The sequence below is a fragment of the Curcuma longa genome, unplaced genomic scaffold (assembly GCF_044706935.1).
Source record: "Curcuma longa cultivar G26 ecotype Majalengka, Jawa Barat unplaced genomic scaffold, ITB_CL_G26_1.1 utg18532_np1212_1030455_RagTag, whole genome shotgun sequence".
Lineage (NCBI taxonomy): Eukaryota > Viridiplantae > Streptophyta > Magnoliopsida > Zingiberales > Zingiberaceae > Curcuma > Curcuma longa.
The window spans coordinates 644,270-662,253 of NW_027435598.1; the positions used below are offsets into that span (position 1 = coordinate 644,270).

The window sequence follows — 17,984 nt, forward strand, 5'->3', positions numbered from 1 at the left end:
TGAAGCTGAAACTGAAACTAACATCGTATCGATGATCTCATAGATCACGATCGAGTTAGTGTAGTATCTGATAGATTATGATCCACCATTTCTATTTGGTTTCTCACAATTCACTTCCAATCATGGATTCATGCAAGCGTGGAATGCTAAAGAGATTTTCATATACTCGATAAATAAATTTAAAAAAAAACACGCATGATCAAATTTGCTCTCCAAATGGAATCCGCCATCCAACGGATTCATGAATCATAGCATAAATGTGGTGGGGGACTGAGTATATAGAAACAATTAATTGGGTGGCAAAGTAATGATTGAAATTTGGTGATGCATTTTACTAGATTTTGGCCCGTTGGTGCATTGCATTTTGATTTTGGAAGCTAGTTTATAATTTCTGTCTATAATAAATATATTAAATGATCACATACACCACTCTATCTAATTCATATTTATTTATTTATTTATTTAACTGATCGAAAAACTCTGAGTTCGTTCGATCTGTTAGAAAAAGACACGTCGTAGCCAAGGGAAGCGAGCCACCCTCATCTAGTGGGCTTTTATTGGGCGGCCCATGGGCCCAACAATTTATACCATATTTATAATTAACCACCTACATTTACTGTTCCTTTCGTTTCCTGTCAATTTGCTATTTTACCAGACCCACTTCCCATTTCCCCCCTTCCACTCAAACACAGTGAGAGAGTGAGTGAGATCTCACTGTAACCACTCACTCCAGGAGGGAGGGCGAAAGAGAAAGATCGGATCTTGGCCGGCGATCTTGACATGGGCCATCTCAGCCTCCCGCCGGGCAGGCGCTCGCCGATGTCGCGCCAGTGGACGCTTCTCGACCTCGCTGCCGCTGCCTTCTTCTCCGCTGTCCTCGTGTTTTTCCTCCTCCTTTTCACCTCCCTCGGCGACTCGCTCGCCGCCACCGGGCGCCGCGCCGTCGCCCAGTCCTCCAACTCCGATCCCCGCGAGCGCCAGCGCGTCCTCTCCATCCTTGACCCGCCTTCTTCTTCTTCGTCTTCTTCTTCCTCCTCTTCCTCCGCTGGCGGTCGAGTCGTCGTCATCGAAACCTGCTCGGCGGACGAGGTGGACAATATGCCCTGCGAGGACCCTCGTCTGAACAGCCAGCTGAGTCGGGAGATGAACTTCTACCGCGAGCGCCACTGCCCGCTGCCGGAGGATACGCCACTCTGCCTTGTCCCGCCGCCGAAAGGATACCGGACTCCGGTCCCCTGGCCTGAAAGCCTCCACAAAGTAAACTTTTTCCACCTGTATTTTTTTCCCCCTGAAACTACAGTGACTCCGGATCTGGGAACTCAGATTTCTGTAGAAAATTCGTGCTGTTGAACTCTTCTTGGCGTTTGTTAGTAGGTTGCAAGAAATAATGGGACCTATACTCATATCAACCTATACATGAACCGGTCGATCTATCCTTTGCATACAAAATGTAAATACATTCTGTGATTTTCCTTTTTCTGAAAGCTTCAAGATTTTTTAATAATGTTGTGGTAAACAGGGTTTGATGTTCATATGCTCCATTCTATACTTGTTATCAACAACTTGTTCACTTGCTTGCCTTTGCACTTACTGACAAATTTAGGTGAATATGGACTATCTAATTCTTTATGTTTGTTTCTGATAGAGAGAAAAGTAACCAAAGGTGCATCCTTACCTGAAATCCAAACATAATCTGAAGCCAATCTAATAGGTCTGCATTAGATTTCTTCTTGTAATCCTTCGGCCATGGAAGACCCCTTATGTTTCGAAGGGCAAATACAGCTGCTTGAATCTAAATTTAAAAAAGAACATGGATATGCCAAATCAGATTTACAAAACCGTACAGATAATCCATTTGAATAAAACTAAGAAAGTAAGGATAATACCTCTGGATAGCACATAATAGCTTCATTTGCACTATCTGGGTCAAAAGGAAGAATATTGTATGGGCCGAGAGTTTTGGTCTTTTCCTCTATTTTATTGTGAGTTTCCAATATCTGTATTGCTTGCAAACATTATTGGAGATGTCCACATCATATCAATTTTTAGGTTAGTAATATGACATGATAACCAAAATTTAGGCTTTTTTACCTCAGGTTCCACTTCAAGAGATTTCGTCTGATTAACAGCTTTTAAAACTTCAAATAATACAGCAGCAGTTTGATATGCTTTAGTAAGTTGAGCACTAATTAAAACAAACTAACACGTCAAAACAATTGCATAATAGACAGCAAAATAAAGCAAATTTTACATCTTATTTACCGATCAGCTTTATCCACTGCACTTTGGAGTGCTTGGATATACTTCTTATGGTAGTCTCGGTAAAAGCTTTGCATTTCTCGTGGATCACTTCTTTGGACTCTTCCCTTTAGTGTAGGATCATTTTCCTGATAATATGAGACAATAATCTAACAAATATTCTCAAACACATTATCGCAGTTAGGATTTAAAATCCTATTTTAAATTATTAAGTTGTTTAAATCATTATAATAATACTTCAGGATATTGTTTTAGAATGAAAATCTTTAAGAGATTGTTTATATTTTTTTTCTTAGAAAAGCGTGTGTGAGTTTTTTTCTTTGGGAATGAAAAGTTGCTATTTTACAAAGAATTGGTCTAGTTGTCAATCTATAAAACAGGTTAGGATCACATATTGAAATCGTCTAGTTTATAAAATTATCCTCTTTGGTGAGTTTGAGTTTTTTTCCGCAGTTTGATTTTTCAAGATGCATCAATTGGTATCACAGTTAAATTCCTGATTTGTTCTTGATGTTAATTCCCTAATCATGTTCATGTTTCAGTATCACAATCTGCACAACCCTTCCCACTTCACAAGAATCTCTTGACCAGATGAGACTCCATCCACACAGTGAAGCCTTACGTCCCATTTTGCAAACAGCTCTGCCTTCTAAAATCGTTAGCTCCACCATCAGCAGAGCTCTGCAAGCCCTTCACTGGGTTTTGTAGTCGCATCGCCCCACTAGCGACAACCCTAGTTCCTCCCTAGCTTTTCCAAATGATAAGACCAGGTCTTCTTCATCAACGCTAGCTCCTCTGGCTCCCCAAACACATAAGGAATATGCATGCAATTTAATTAGGCAATGCCAATATAACACCATTGAAACATCGTCATTCACATCATTTGTGCCTCACGCACAATTCTCTGTAAAGCCTTGCCGCTAGCCTATTTAGCCTCAAGGGATTCATCATCATCACCTCCACTATCGAGCATTGTCACCGGCCACCCGCTTCCACCATTCCCATGACATCCCCAACGAAGGAGGTGATATGAACAGATATCTACGTGATCAAAACTTTTCTTCTCAAAATATCTTTTATTGTACCATTTATTTATTTATTTATAAAAAATGATGTTACCCTACAGTAAGCAGACAAAAATTTTATTTGTAGTGACGGAATTTGTATATGCTTAAAGAATACATGATCCCACATCATTCAGACACTTGCACAACAAACTTCAATATCATCCTACATCATTAAAGCCAAAAATTTCTATGTAGACACTTGCACAACAAACTTTGACATCATCCCCAGATCATCAAAGTTGCAATTCTTCACATAATCTTTTACTTCGCACAATATCTCCCTGTACTATCTTATTTCCACCATTGAGCTCTTCATGGTTTCCACTCATGATAATTTCCTGGTTCGCGACACCTGACTCTCGTGTTCCATATTGCATCTCTTCTGCAGGCGCCACATACCAACTGCATCTGCTCCTGGTTTCAATTAGGACTCCCACACACAAGCTCAGGTCTCTTTCGTACGAGCTGCACATCAGCACGTCACTTCCAGGTTCGCAACATTGCTCACATATCTTCCGTAGGCTACCTAGTACTGGCCAGCATAGGTGAGTCACCGCAGGTGACACGCTAAAAACTCTCCCAGAGCCCTAGCTCAACATTTTGCTTATCCACTTGTCTCATCCCTTCTCACATTACAAATAAAAGAACTAAATTTTTTTCCTATCTCCACTTGGTCCATGCACAAAATTTCAAGTCTGGAACCCTACCTCAATATCAACAATGCATTGTCTCTGTCACATTAATCAGCACAAACTTCAAGGCAGCCCCCAATGTCAACCTCATTCTCATCCACATCCAATGCCTCTAGTTTTAGACTCCTCTGCCCTCTTAAGATCCATGATGATTACCATTGAGAAGTTGAATGGAAAGAGCCATCCTTCATAATTCGCAGAAGATTTATGGGTCTAGGGAAGTTGGATCATCTCAGTACACAAGCAACTAATACTCCAGAACCTACCTGAGTTATGTGGGGAAAAATTAATGAGCAGCTTCTTATCCTCTTGTAAGCCAACCCCACCTAGTGGGATAAGGCTTGGTTGTTGGTTGTTGATCGGTTCTTATCCTCTTCTAGTACAAGTTTGTATCAGATATGCTCAAGAAGGCTGGCATGTTAAGGATTTTGTCATATATCTTTATAACTTAATATCCTTCAGTGGCCCTTAGTCATAGTATAAGTTAAATATTACCATGGAATTCATGTTAAGATATGTGGCCCTTTTCCCATATGCAAACAGTGGAGAATGTCCCAATAAATCAATGCATAAAATAATGGCAAGCAATTCAAACAGGAATTATGCACTGAAATCAGAATATTATGATGAATTGGCAATTGTCATTGGTTTTGCCACTTTTACTGATTTCTAACATCATAGTTGTCATCAAACAATATTCTTTCCGACTACTAGGAGTTGCATAAATCTTATCCCACCCTTGAGCTTGCAAAGTTATATAAATAATAAATTCAAATTTATTTAACCATTTTTCATCACATTGACTTCAGTCGACATTTTTTTACCCACTCTCTATTCTTTCCATCTACCACTCTAATAAATTCAACTCTCAGCCAATTTTGACATATGTTTGATAAATTTAAAAACTATACTGTTTGATGGTTGATCCAGACATGAATCCAACAATCTGCCAAGTTAAACTTATATAAATAAACTATATTAAATTCAACTTTGCACAAATGAGTTAAACAAATAGACATAAATATTTGCAAGATTAAATATGTTCAACAGTAAGAACTTATGAAATGGAGAAAAAAAAACATAATTCATTAAGATACTCAAAATTTAGCTTAACATGAATGCTAGTATAGAAATACATACCCTTTCTAACCTCTGTAAAAGTGCAGTCTTAAATTGACGAACACCTCGTCCACTCGAAATCGGATCCAAACGATGAGCTTTCTCAAAAGCAAAAAAACGACCTAGTTCGGCAGAGAAAATATCAATCACGTATCTTATTACAGTTATCGGTATCGATAAGTATATTGACAAGGTGCACAAAGTAAAATAAACAACACTACATAACATTCAGAAATTTAAGAATCAATATATGTAAACTAAGTAAATAAGGAAAGGAATTGACAAGGGGAGAGTACTCCCTGCATGCATTGAGCATTGTTTAATTACAGTCCTGTGGATATGTTGCACCAACAGATTTTCTTCCAAACAACCATCTTACAAACTGAAGTAAAGTGCTTAGCTGTTTAGCGCATTCAACAAAGCAATTTTTCTTACTTGTTCCATGTTCAACATCTAATTGATAGCTTTCAACATGAGAACCACAAGTACAAAAATTTCAATCTAAGCTTCACTCATTGAACAATGAGTTTTAATGCAACCTATAGTGATAGATATGAAAATGCACTGCAATCTGGAAGGGAAGAATAATCACTACATGCAACAATAACAATCAAACCTTTATCCCATTAAGTGGGGTCAATTATATGGATCCTCATATGCTATTGGGCTTAATCCCTTATTACATCATCATTTATCTGTTATATTTGTCATAACCTTACATCGCCTAACTAGGACATTTATTGGATGCCTAAGTACATACTCATACCATCTTAAATGTGTCTCTTCAAGTTCCAAGTGCTCCACCCACAGCAAGATCCTACTACACTTCATTGAAGTTCTTTCATCTTTTGCGATGTTTTGATTTATTATTTTAGTTACTTTTCTTGTTCTGGTTTTGAGCTTAAAATTTTCATCTTCTTTCCTTTATATATTCATTCTGTTGTAATCGGTTTTTGCAAAAGGCTTTTTCATCTTCAAAAGATTTTTATTTGAAAAAAATAACAGATTTTCAAAGAGCGACTCACCTTCAGAGTCCATTGGCTATGTTGTACAAACCACATAAATGCTTATGTTTATTTTCATTTTCTTATTGCACTAGATTTTTATTCTTTGCACAAATCTTTTAATTTAGTACTTCCATTGTCTGAAATTTTGTTAATCATTTTGGCTATATATTCTTCTCAAACATATCCTTTACATTTTGAAATCATCTTATTTCCGTTGGGTTTATCAAACATCTTAAAAATTTATTTCTGTTGCATTTTTAAAAGTGCCCAAAAGCAAATTTCAACTTCACTGCATTTAGATACATCTAATAAAAATTTTGAAATAATTTTGATTGGGCTATCCCCCTCTAACATCTCTCTCAATCTAACAAGTTCCGCCTAAGATTTATATTTTAGCGACACTCATAACCTACAAGTATCCAAAAAATATACTTTTGCCTAAACATGTGGCTGATTTGATTGAAGAGTTAAATTTTAAATGGAAGGGTATGGTGCGAGAAAAAAATACAGGTATACATTTTTATTAAAAGTGAACTTATATAAGTACTTCAACACGTCAATTGAAACTACATGAGTATCTAACCAACATCCATAGCACTTCATGGCCTACTAATCTCAAAGAGTCTCGTTCCTAAAATCTATCAGTGGCCAAGGCATATATCAGATATCTTGTTGGCATCTTCAAATTTATTTTAAGCATAGAACAAGTTGTAAGTATTAGGAAACTAACCCATGAACTCCTATCTACTGACCTAACAGCCCATGGTATATTGTAGTGTGTAAAATTTAGATGTTTACTTGCATATAATTTCAATAATGGAAGAAATGGACAACTTTGAACAAAACATTTTTAGTTGAAGGAAGTGGAATATATTAAATTAAACTACAGTTAAATCCTTGTATATATAGACTCTTATTGGTATCAATGATGACAAGCAAATGAGTTATTTTTACAATGAACACAATCTCATGTGATTGTTGTAGACTAAGAGAACAAAATATATTCTAATCCTCCTCCCTCTCTTTACTGTCGTGCTTATTGTCATGCTGATTGCTTATGTCAAAACCATAAACTTCAAAATAAGAAACCTGTCTAGTTTATAATCGTAGCTAGTGCCAATATAAGTTGTTACTATCAGGTTGCATATTTGAAAATCATAAACTTTAAATAACAAACTTGTCTGGTTTACAATCATGAACAATGCCAATGTAAGCTGTTATTATCAGGTTTTTTATTTGAAAACCATAAATTTCAGATAACAAACCTATCTGATTTACAATGGCCAGTGCCAATCTAAGCTGTTATTATGAGGTTTCGTATTTGAAAACCATAAACTTCAAATAACAAACGTGTCTAATTTACGATCATGGCCAGTGCCAATTTAAGCTGTTATTATCAAGTTTCTTATTTGAAAACCATAAACTTCAAATAACAAACGTTTCTGGTTTACGATCATGACCAGTGACAATCTAAGTTGTTACTAACAACTTCAAATAACAAACATGTTTGGTTTAGGACCATGGTCAGTGCTTATCTAAGCTCTTACTATCACATTTTTTATTTGAAAACTATAAATTTCAAATAAAAAGCCTGTCTAGTTTACAATCATGGCACAGTGTAATCTAAGTTGTTACTATCAGGTTTCTTATTTGAAAACCATAAACTTCAAATAAAAAAACCTATCTGGTTTACGATCATGGCCACTGTCAATCTAAACAGATTTCTTATTTGAAAACCATAAACTTCAAATAAGAATCCAACAATCTGCAAAAGTTAAAATTCTTATATAAATAAACTAAATTAAATTCAACTACATACAAATGATTAAACAAATAAACATAAATATTTGCAAGGTTAAATATTTTCAAAAGTAATAATTTATGAAATGAAAAAAATCATACTTCATTAAGATGCTCAAAATTTAGCTTAAAATGAATTCTAATGTTGAAATGCACACCCTTTCTAACCTCGGTAAAAGTACAATCTTAAATTGACGAACACCTCGTCCATTCGAAGATGGATCCCAACAATGAGCTTTCTCAAAAGCAAAAAACCAACCTAGTTCGTAGAGAAAATATTATAGACCTTGCTCTATGTTCAACATCTATTTTCTTCCGTTATTGATATTTTCACTACTGAACTAAGTAATTTTTTGCTTTTAAAAAAGCTCACCGTTTAGATCCAACTTCAAGTGGACGAGATGTACGTCAATTTAAAATTGCACTTTTACAAAAGTTAGAAAGGGTATGTATTTTTACATTAGAATTTATTTTAAACTAAATTTTGAGCATCTTAATGAACTATGTTTTTTTTCATTTCATAAGTTATTACTTCTGAACATATTTAACCTTGCAAAATATTTATGTCTATTTGTTTGAGTTATTTGCGTGAAGTTGAATTTAATATGGTTTATTTATATAAGAATTTTAACTTTGCATATTGTTGGATTCTTATTTGAAGTTTATAGTTTTCAAATAAGAAACCTGATAGCAATAGCTTGGATTGGCACTTGCCATCATCGTAAACAAGACAGATTTCTTATTTGAAATTTATGGTTTTCAAATAAAAAAATCAATAGTAACAACTAACAACTTAGATTGGCACTAGCCATGATCGTAAACCAGACATGTTTCTTATTTGAAGTTTATAGTTGTCAAATAAAAAACCTGGCCATGATCATAACCCTATTTGCAATTTATAGTTTTCAAATAAGAAACCTGATAATAACATCTTAGATTGGAACTGGCCATGATGGTAAACCGGACAGGTTTCTTATATGAAGTTTATGGTTTTCAAATAAGAAACGTGCTAGTAACAGCTTAGATTGACACTAGCCATGAATGTAAACCAGATAGGTTTGTTATTTGAAATTTATGATTTTCAAATAAGAAACATGATGGTAACAACTTAGATTAGCACTGGCCATGATCATAAACTAGACAAGTTTCTTATTTTGAAGTTTATGGTTTTGACATAAGCAACAAGCACGACAAACAAGCACGATAGTAAAAAAGGGAGGATTGGAATATATTTTGATCTCTTAGCCTACAACAATTACATGAGATTGAATTCCTTGTAAAAATAGCACATTTGCCTATCATCAATGACACTAATAACAATTTATATATACAAGGATTTAACCGTATATATTGGTTTAATTTAATATATTCCACTTCCTCCAACTCAAAAATCTTTTATTCAAAGGAGTCCATTTCTTGCATTATTGAAATTACATGCAAGTAAATATCCAAATTTAACACACTACAATGTACCATGGGCCATTAGGTCAATAGATAAGAGCTCATGGGTTAATTTCCTATTACTTGCAACTTATACTATGTTAAAATAAATTTGAAGATGTCAACAAGATAACTAATATATGCCTTGGCTACTGATAGATTTTAGCAACAAAACTCTCTGAGATTAGTAGGACATAAAGCGCTACAGAATGCTGGTTAGATACTCATGTAGCTTCAATTGTCATGTTGAAATACTTATATAAATTCACTTTAAACAAAAAAATGTGTACTTATGTTTTTTCCTGCACCATAGTCTTCCATTTCAAATTTCCTTTCAATCAAGTCACATGTTTAGGCAAAAGTGTATTTTTTTGTCATACTTGTAGGTGATGAGTGTCCCTAAAATATAAATCTTAGGTGGAACTTGTTAGATTGAGAGAGATATTAGCGGGGGATAATCCAATCAAAATTATTTCAAAATTTTTATCAGAGTTATCTAAATGCAGTGGATCAGAAATTTGTTTTTAAGCACTTTGAAAAATGTAAGTAAAAAATAGCTTAGATTGGCACTGGCAGTGATCCTAAGATTGGTACTGGCCATGATCCTAACGAGACAATAGCAACTCAAGCAAAACAAAGAGATAGAAAAAGGCAAAGTTCAACCGCCCATAAAGGCAAACAAACATACAAATGATTAGCTGCGCTGCGAGAATCAACCCAATATCAAGACTCGGGGCCTAGCAGCCAAGAAGCGAGCAAGAAAACAACTCAGAGATTAAGAGATAAGCAACACGCGGGTTCTGTAACTCGAATTCGTTGAGCCAAGAGGCGAGCAAGAAAATAACTCACAGAGATAAGCAACACGCGGGTTCTGTAACTCGACTTCATTGGCGACTCGAAGAATGGGTGTAATCTCGGCAAGGGACGAAGGCACGGCCTCGCTGTCGAAGTTGGACTCCCCAAGACTACCCATCGTCTGCGCCCGAAGAATCCGTCTGGGCACCGGCTGATCCTCCATCGCCCTTTTCGACGAAGACATCTCCCCTCGGCGTCCTCCAAGCACACTCAGCTAACAGCAACCCAAAGACCAAAAAATGAGGAAACAAACAGCAACGAGAGCACAAAGCAAGCGAGCTGCGCTCCGAATGGGGCTAAGACTTTACCGGAGGCTGAAGCGGGAGCTCGGCATGGGAGGAGCGGCGAGATCTCGAGGGGAGTGGAGACGGGAGAGGAGTAGAATGGAACCCTAGGAGAAGAGAAGCGAAAGAAGGGTAAAGTCGTAGAGCACAGTGAGAGGGAGTGTCGTTGTCTATTTACTACGCGCGGTTTTATGGCATCAATCGGAAAGGGGAAAGGAAAAAAAGAGAGTGACGGAGTGCGACCGACACGTGGTGGACTATGAGAAGACGAGTGGGCTAGACAACTGGGCCCCGCGTTTTGTTGCTGGCTAAAAATGCTAGTATTAATTGTGTTGGATTAATTGTTTATATTTATGTTAAACAATCTTTACTGTAAGCTTACTTGCATTTTTAAGTTACATATCGTGGATGGGCTCTTACCATATACATTATTATATATGACAAACAAACTTTCAATAATCTTACATAATCAAAGTCCCGAGGAAAGATCAAAGATCAACAATTTTATCGTTGTGCTTTTCATTTCATTCGATTCTCCCACTCAAATATAAACAAACATATTATATAAATTAAAGTTCGAGTAGCAGTACTTCACCACAACCGAAATCCAATCACTTTCAATTAATTAATCACCCTGCAATTCTGCCTCACTTCCTCTCCACCTTCTAAACTTCCCATCCTGACGATAGACTTCACGAAGGCCTCAAAGAATTCTTCCTGTGAGCTTGCGAACTGGGACACAAACCCTGCGGTTTTAGGGTGGGTCAGAAGGGCCTCGTCCGAAGAGAACAAGCCCTGCCCTTGCAGCAGCAGCTTGTAGTAGGTGTTGTCGAACGCCGTGGAGGTGGTGTCCATGGCTGACCCCGCGCTCTTCACTCTGTTCTGGGCAGGGCAGATCTCCTGCAGACGCGCCGCGAAGCTCGGGTCCAGCGTGGGGTCCACGTCGCTGGCCGTGTCGAAGTCGTGGATCCTGTTCTGGAAGGAGGAGCAGTGAGCGAAGCCCAAGGTGTGCCCTCCTTCGACAAGGCAATGGAAAAGGCTTCAATGATTGACCTCTCTCATGTATATACTTTGCAGCTGACTAGGAAAGTTCACCAAAATTCTTCTTTACCTGAGAGCACTACTAAGTCTTTGGTGGAGAGTCCTCTCTGTGAGAAGCTCTGCTTCAGCTGTGTGAAGTTGAAGGTCGGAGCTGGGAGCTGATTTGTTTCGTTGGCTCTGGAAACCCTTCCATCTCTTCTTCCCTTTGGAACCTCCCACGTTGGTCCACCTGACTACACTCCAATTAAAGCATAAAGTATTGTGCATGGAGTGAACGATCGAACAAGAACAAGGTGACCAAACTGTTGGTTTGAGTTGACTTACCAATGCAACTGAATCTCTAGCAGCCAATGCTAAAATGTCAGCGCAAGAAACGACGCCAGGGCACATCTTCTCCACTGCCTTCTTGGCATGGTCTATGACGTAGAACGCGTGGAGTGATTCGTTAGGCGGGCCGTCTTTCTCTGCCTTGTCTCTTCCCCTCGATTTCAGTAACACAGAAGCATCGCAGCCCTGCGACAATAAGAACGAAAGCTTAACACCCTTCAGCCGACCCAATCGCACTGAGCGAGAGAGAAAGGAGAGGGCACCCTGATGAAGCAGTCATGGAAATGCAGGCGAAGTAAAGCTGCAGGAACTGTGTCGTCGTTGGCGATGGCCTCCTTCACGACCTCAGTCACTGCCAATTCGGCATCCGGGCAGGTCTCGGCATAGTAGTCTATGCTCAATGCACTGCCCGAGACAACGAGAGAGATGGTGAAGAAGATGAGAAGAGGAGCGACTAAGGAAGTACTCATTGCTGCTTTCATTTGATGAGAAAGGCCAAGGTGGAATGCAGCATATATATACTCAAGGTGGATTGAATTAAGGATATATGCTTGTCTTTTCTTCTTTAACAGTTTCAGGAACAACTAAGCGTAGATTATTTGTTTTGGATAATTAACTACTTGAAAGACTCATGATTGCACCTTCGCAAGCAGAGATTGTGACTCACTAACAAACTGTAAGCACTCACTCACTGATGAATGGTGATAAGGTTCTTCATTATGCATTCAACTACTAGTCGATCGAGTCTTGCAACGACAAAGGCTACTAGTACAATGATCTGATAATTAGTCAACCACTGGGTGTCCAAATGGTGGTTGGAGTTGAACTATCAACGAGGCATTAATTAGAACATATAATGCTTTATCGGCAAGCTTCATCTCCCAGCATATATAAAGCGATGATGTGATGCAGTAACAGGCATGGAGCTCCAAAGTGGGAGTAGGAAAGGCATACTGCATTATGTAAGTTGTCGTAGCCTGAGTCAGAAAGAATCGATGAAATTCGTGATAGTTAAAATATTGTTTTGTTTGATGAATGATTGCAGGTCCTGTTTTCTTTTCTTTTTTTGTCGTGGAATGTGTCGCCTTTGAGCATTTCTGCAGTGGAGTGGAGTACGTGCATGGTTTGCAAGGGGGAGAGGGTGGGAGTGGTCGGCTAGGACCACGATGACGATGCCTGACGACGACCACGATACTGAATAATTCATAATTTCTTTTAATGAATATTAATGAGTTTATGTATATATATTTAAATTTATTTAATTAATTTAATAAGTTGTATACTCACTAAATCGAACCTGTATATATTGTTGTAAAAAAATGATAAGGTCATCTGAAACAAAAATAAATCATTATATCAAACTGCCTCCTAAATAGCATAAATTAACTCCCCAAGGATACGCATTCCTCTATTATTATAAATTTATCATTCTAATATCAACTCGATAGTGTCTGTAAAAGTCGAGCTTACATATATTGAATGATATAAACAAATTCTTACTGAAGTATAAACACTCAATTTACTCGTAAATATTTGATTTGTTTACGAGAAAAAGAGGGGAAGGATTATAAAGTTAATTATATATTGACATGTACGTGATTGTTCTTGTTGATCAATGTTAGGTTAGGTTAGATTGGACATCGGACCGGCCGGGCTATGAGAATTTGGTGGCGTCGGAGTGGCATGTGCTTGCTTGTTTAGTAAGACAAGCCGCTATCAATGCACAGCATTAATTTAATGACTTATTTACTTTTCTTATTATGATCAGTGGGAAGATAATTGCCAAAGTTATGGATCAGTTAGAAAATGGAAAACATGGATATCACACAGAAAATATGCAAGGCAAACATTTCATAGAAGAAGATAATCGAGTTTCACAAAGTAATCTCAGATTCAAAAAGTATCGAGAGAGATCTTTTGATGAACCAACTCTGTGGTTTAAAGATGATACATGGTGCCGCAGGACTACTATCTTTTGATTACGAGATAGTTTTGTTGTTAATCAAATATTTATGGATCTATTCTTAATTATGATGTATTACGGATTATTTTTTTTTGTAGGAAGAATTTTATAATATTGATTGCGAAGTAACGCACCATTTATATTTTCTGATTTGTTACTATTGATCAATTAAAAACTTTTGTAGGTTGAATCAGTCATTTATAGAATTAGCCAGTTCAAAAGTTCAATACGAATCTAAAAACTCATAGACAATGGAACCAATTCCATCAACCTTTTTCCATTCACATATTTTTTTTCATCATATCACTAGTAAATGTAAAGTATTTTATAAAATTGGATAATTGGTTTAACTTCACTAACTATAGATTTCATCAAATATTTTTCAACACGTCCTTACTGTCTTTTTTTTTTTTATTTCATTTTGTGTCATCTATAGAAGCTCAGTGAGTACATAATAATTACTAAATCTTTGTATTTGTATTTTGTTATTTTCCTAGTGATTCGGTATGTTCATCTAACAATACTATCTTGTGCCATATATTTTGATATTTTCTCTATAGCTTTTTTGTAGGCTCTAGTTCCTGAAATATAGATAGATTATATTACAAAAACTTACAATGCAAATATTTAGGATATTTGTTGCATTTTTCTGAATATATACCTTTTCATGGACGTCCATCTTAAGAAAATAATCTAATTTCCTGTCTCTCACTTACCTCTTTCTTTGTTTAAAGATTGATTGGTTAGATAATTTTATAAATAATTAAATTTCAATTATATTTAATTTTTGTTTCTATGAATTCAGTACTCTTCAATTTTTCATTCTGAAAACACATCTCTCTCCGATTATTCCTGGAATGAAAGTTTACATGACAAAAGAGAGAGCTTATATATTACGAAGCCATCACTAAAAGGTCGATATTTTCTTCTTGGTATCGAAGAGGGGAAAAACAAGACCGAAAAGAAAGGACCAAATGTTGTTTACTTGAATAGAATATTTGGATGTAGGAGAAGAGGGTGAATGCCTTTCCTTGCGAATTACCTATTATATTTAAGATGTCCTTTGTGATACTTTTAGGATTATCTCGTATATTGGTATAAAGCATGATTATTGTAGGGTTATTGTGTTGTTAAATTGGTCCTCCTCCTTTCTTCGCTTGGTGATGCCTATCATTAGGAGACCCAATTAACTTTCGATTAATCTCTCCTTGGTGAACCAGATTAGCCTGTCCTCCTGCTCCTCCATCGCCATCAAATGTCTCCTCTTTCATCTTTATTTCCTTCTCAACAATTGTAGTTGTTGTAATCTCCACCATGCACCTCCTCATTTGCTATTTTAGTCCGGTGACAATCGACCTCCTCCGTCCTTACCGGATGTTGCTACTCATTGCTTGATACCCTTGTTTGCCCTCCACTCAATGCCTGAAAAATATTGTTTGCAAGTTGTTTGTCCTTAGTGTCCACTTCTAAACTCTTGGGATCCTACTAATTTTAAAGGTAGATAGTTCGATCTCACATACCGTCCGCCAAGCAAATTTGAAAGTAAATGCAGTTCCTCGTCTAATAATCAATGCCATGTATTTTTTATTCCACTGAAGGAAAATACCTTATAATGTGCTGTAACTGCGACACTTTATCCCTACATCATTGTCCGAGAGCATAGGACTACCATATTTGCAACATAAGTTTCTAAAATTTCGTGATACTCTCATTTGATCACACTTGATTGACTTGCTTATTTTATGATTTTATAATAGCAATACTTTGATGGTTCTTAGAGCATCTGCAACGTTACTATGTTATAACATATGTTTTTAAAATTTAGTGATACTCCCATTTGGTCACACTTGATTGCCACTTGCTTATTTTATGATTTTCAAAATATCAATACTTTGAAGGTTCTTGTCGGGTCAAAAAGAGAGAGAAGGACCACTAAACTAAGCAACATGATTGTGACATCTAACCCAAATTCTACCTCGTATAACTTATTTAGAAACTCTAAAATATTTGTAAAAATCATAATATTAAGGAATCATGCCCTTGACCTAGGAGATACATTGACAACCCAAGATGTATTATACAGTAGATTCATCAAATATCCCTACATCTAAAATAATATCTATCTATATTTTTTCTCGTTCATTTGATTTGTTTAGGATTATTAGTGTATTAAAAAAATAGATTGATGTTTTATATAAGTTGAATTAGGAAAATAAATCATCTGTGCTTTAGACTCAATTGATTTTAGAGATGGATGATTTTCTCTTTGATTCGATCATTGGATAAATTTAAAAATACAAGTAGCTTGTGGTCCAATTGACTTTATAGATGTACTTGATTAATCTGTTGTTGAATGCCCTAGCGTTTTATTATCCCGGGACCTCAATGTTATATTCATGCATCTATCTATCTTAATGGTTTCAGGCGTGTTAAATAATGAGAAACCATCGTATCACTTTCCACGTGAGATTCATACAACTAAAAATGGTGAATAATTAATTAAATTTAAACCTTTTTATTACAAAAAAGAGAATTAAATAACGAATTTAATAGAAAGAAGGTGCCGAAGCTTAATACCATATCTCACCATGCAATTTGGCATGTTCTCAGCAGCTCCTTCTCTGACCGTTCGATCTCGAACGAACGCCGAGCGATCTTAAGAATGAGAAGGTCAGTTTAGTCATTTCCTTTTTCTGTCTAGGTCGAAGCCGAATCCACCGCTAGGGTTATCGCAAGATTCCGCCGTCATCGCTGCTCTCGCTTCCCGCCACTTTCACGGGTCGACTGTCACAAAGAGGACAGCGGACACTTACTTCTCCGGCATGCCGTTTCTCGTGTGATGTGTCCAACTCGAGGTCGCAACCCTATCCCTTCAAAGAGCGACGCATGACGTAGGTCAGGTACGTCTCTGTTGGAGGAAGAACAGCGGATCCAGATCCACGCCAGCTCTAGTAGTTTTCAATTATTAATTCGCGCCGCAACGCCGATTAAAACCCGCATCCATCCCGCCATCTTTTTGTTTTATTACTCTTACCGAAATATAATTTATTCAAAAAAAAGTTGAATAAATGCAGTAAAGAGCGAGGAGGAGATCGAACTCTGTCGTCGTCGCAGGCTTGCAGCCACTCGCGGAGGAGGATTGTGCTCTGGTTTGATGGATCAGCGCGCAGTGGATTCGGATCGTAGAACGGTAAGTGAGCCTTCGAGATTCCGCTGCTTCTTCACCTTTTTCCATATGGATCTCGATTGCAATAGCGGTCGCATCGCCAATTTATTGTTGATTGTTCGATCTGCAGTCGCCGGAGTGTGGAAATCCCAGTAGCAGCGATTGCGATATCAAGAGCTGCGAGGCATGCCGCACCACCGAGACGCCCCTCTGGCGATCCGGCCCCGCCGGCCCCAAGGTAACACCTTTCCCCCAATTTGGCTTTCTTCGCGCTTGAAAGCTTCGATCTTTACGGTCTTTTGTTTTCTGCTCTTTAGACGCTCTGCAACGCGTGTGGGATCCGGTACCGGAAGAACAAAACGGAGCTGGGAACGAAGACGAGGAAGGAGAAGAAAGAATTGGTCCTCGAGGTTCAGATGACGGGATTGGGACTGAGAAAGAAGCGATCTGTGATTCAGAAGCATTGGAGGAGGTGGTGGAGGAGGAGCGTAATTGGGGAAGAGGAGCAGGCTGCTGTCCTCCTCATGACCCTCTCCTACGGCTTTCTTTAGGACTTGAGTTGAGTGCATCACCACCTTTTGTCATCTCTATTATCTATTTCCTTCAATCTTGTAGATTCATCCATGCAATATCCAACTTCATTGTTATTCTCCATGGAGATTATTTCTCAAGTGGAATCTGAATGAAAAAGACAACAATTTCGTCCTTGCAAAAAAGAATGCTGTGCACTATGCTTCAGATTGCCTCAAGCAGTCAATGCCTAAATGCTGCTATTAGGTTGCATTTGGCAGACACAAATGGAATGTACTAGAGTATGTAATGGAATCGAAGTTAGTTTAGAAATGGAGTGAAATAAAATGAGAAAGGGAATCATTCATTTTATTTTGCGTGTGGTTTTAGTGATACTAGTAGAATGTTTCAATCTATGTTTGATCTTTGTTTGACTATTTTTTTGTCAATATGA

General features: G+C 37.4%; 3 protein-coding genes across 4 annotated transcripts; 1 reads left to right on the plus strand and 2 right to left on the minus strand.

Annotated features, from left to right (window-relative positions):
- Positions 1-1,618: 1,618 nt before the first annotated feature.
- LOC141819717 (callose synthase 3-like) lies at positions 1,619-10,661 on the minus strand. Its single transcript, XM_074706966.1, has 7 exons — positions 10,548-10,661; positions 10,234-10,453; positions 5,159-5,259; positions 2,263-2,387; positions 2,092-2,185; positions 1,887-1,997; positions 1,619-1,792 (listed from the first exon to the last, which is right to left on the minus strand). The coding sequence occupies exons 2-7, from the start codon at positions 10,421-10,423 to the stop codon at positions 1,619-1,621; spliced, it is 795 nt and encodes a 264-aa protein (XP_074563067.1). The 5' UTR covers positions 10,424-10,453; positions 10,548-10,661.
- Positions 10,662-10,996: 335 nt separating this feature from the next.
- LOC141819780 (peroxidase 64-like) lies at positions 10,997-12,373 on the minus strand. The gene is made up of 4 exons (XM_074707032.1): positions 12,155-12,373; positions 11,889-12,077; positions 11,635-11,797; positions 10,997-11,539 (listed from the first exon to the last, which is right to left on the minus strand). Exons 1-4 carry the CDS (start codon positions 12,371-12,373, stop codon positions 11,145-11,147), a joined length of 966 nt encoding a protein of 321 aa, XP_074563133.1. The 3' UTR covers positions 10,997-11,144.
- A 4,194-nt stretch (positions 12,374-16,567) lies between these two features.
- Positions 16,568-17,891, plus strand: LOC141819781 (GATA transcription factor 15-like). Of its 2 annotated transcripts, none has more exons than XM_074707033.1 (4): positions 16,568-16,754; positions 16,915-17,044; positions 17,151-17,258; positions 17,338-17,891. In XM_074707033.1, exons 2-4 carry the CDS (start codon positions 17,009-17,011, stop codon positions 17,569-17,571), a joined length of 378 nt encoding a protein of 125 aa, XP_074563134.1. In that variant the 5' UTR covers positions 16,568-16,754; positions 16,915-17,008; the 3' UTR covers positions 17,572-17,891. The 2 variants fall into 2 exon arrangements, with proteins under 2 accessions (XP_074563134.1, XP_074563135.1); XM_074707034.1 differs by having other exon boundaries at positions 16,929-17,044.
- The last annotated feature ends 93 nt before the right edge of the window (positions 17,892-17,984 follow it).

Coding starts and splice junctions, on each gene's coding strand:
- LOC141819717 (XM_074706966.1), bottom strand. CDS start 10,423: ATGTCTTCGTCGAAAAGGGCGATGGAGGATCAGCCGGTGCCCAGACGG. Junction 5,260..10,233: donor CCCGCGTGTTGCTTATCTCT/GTGAGTTATTTT, acceptor CTGCCGAACTAG/GTCGTTTTTTTGCTTTTGAG. Junction 2,388..5,158: donor TTTTACAGAGGTTAGAAAGG/GTATGTATTTCT, acceptor TCATATTATCAG/GAAAATGATCCTACACTAAA.
- LOC141819780 (XM_074707032.1), bottom strand. CDS start 12,373: ATGAAAGCAGCAATGAGTACTTCCTTAGTCGCTCCTCTTCTCATCTTC. Junction 11,798..11,888: donor CTAGAGATTCAGTTGCATTG/GTAAGTCAACTC, acceptor ATTGGAGTGTAG/TCAGGTGGACCAACGTGGGA. Junction 11,540..11,634: donor AGACTTAGTAGTGCTCTCAG/GTAAAGAAGAAT, acceptor GCCTTGTCGAAG/GAGGGCACACCTTGGGCTTC.
- LOC141819781 (XM_074707033.1), top strand. CDS start 17,009: ATGGATCAGCGCGCAGTGGATTCGGATCGTAGAACG. Junction 17,045..17,150: donor TGGATTCGGATCGTAGAACG/GTAAGTGAGCCT, acceptor TTCGATCTGCAG/TCGCCGGAGTGTGGAAATCC. Junction 17,259..17,337: donor CCGGCCCCGCCGGCCCCAAG/GTAACACCTTTC, acceptor TCTGCTCTTTAG/ACGCTCTGCAACGCGTGTGG.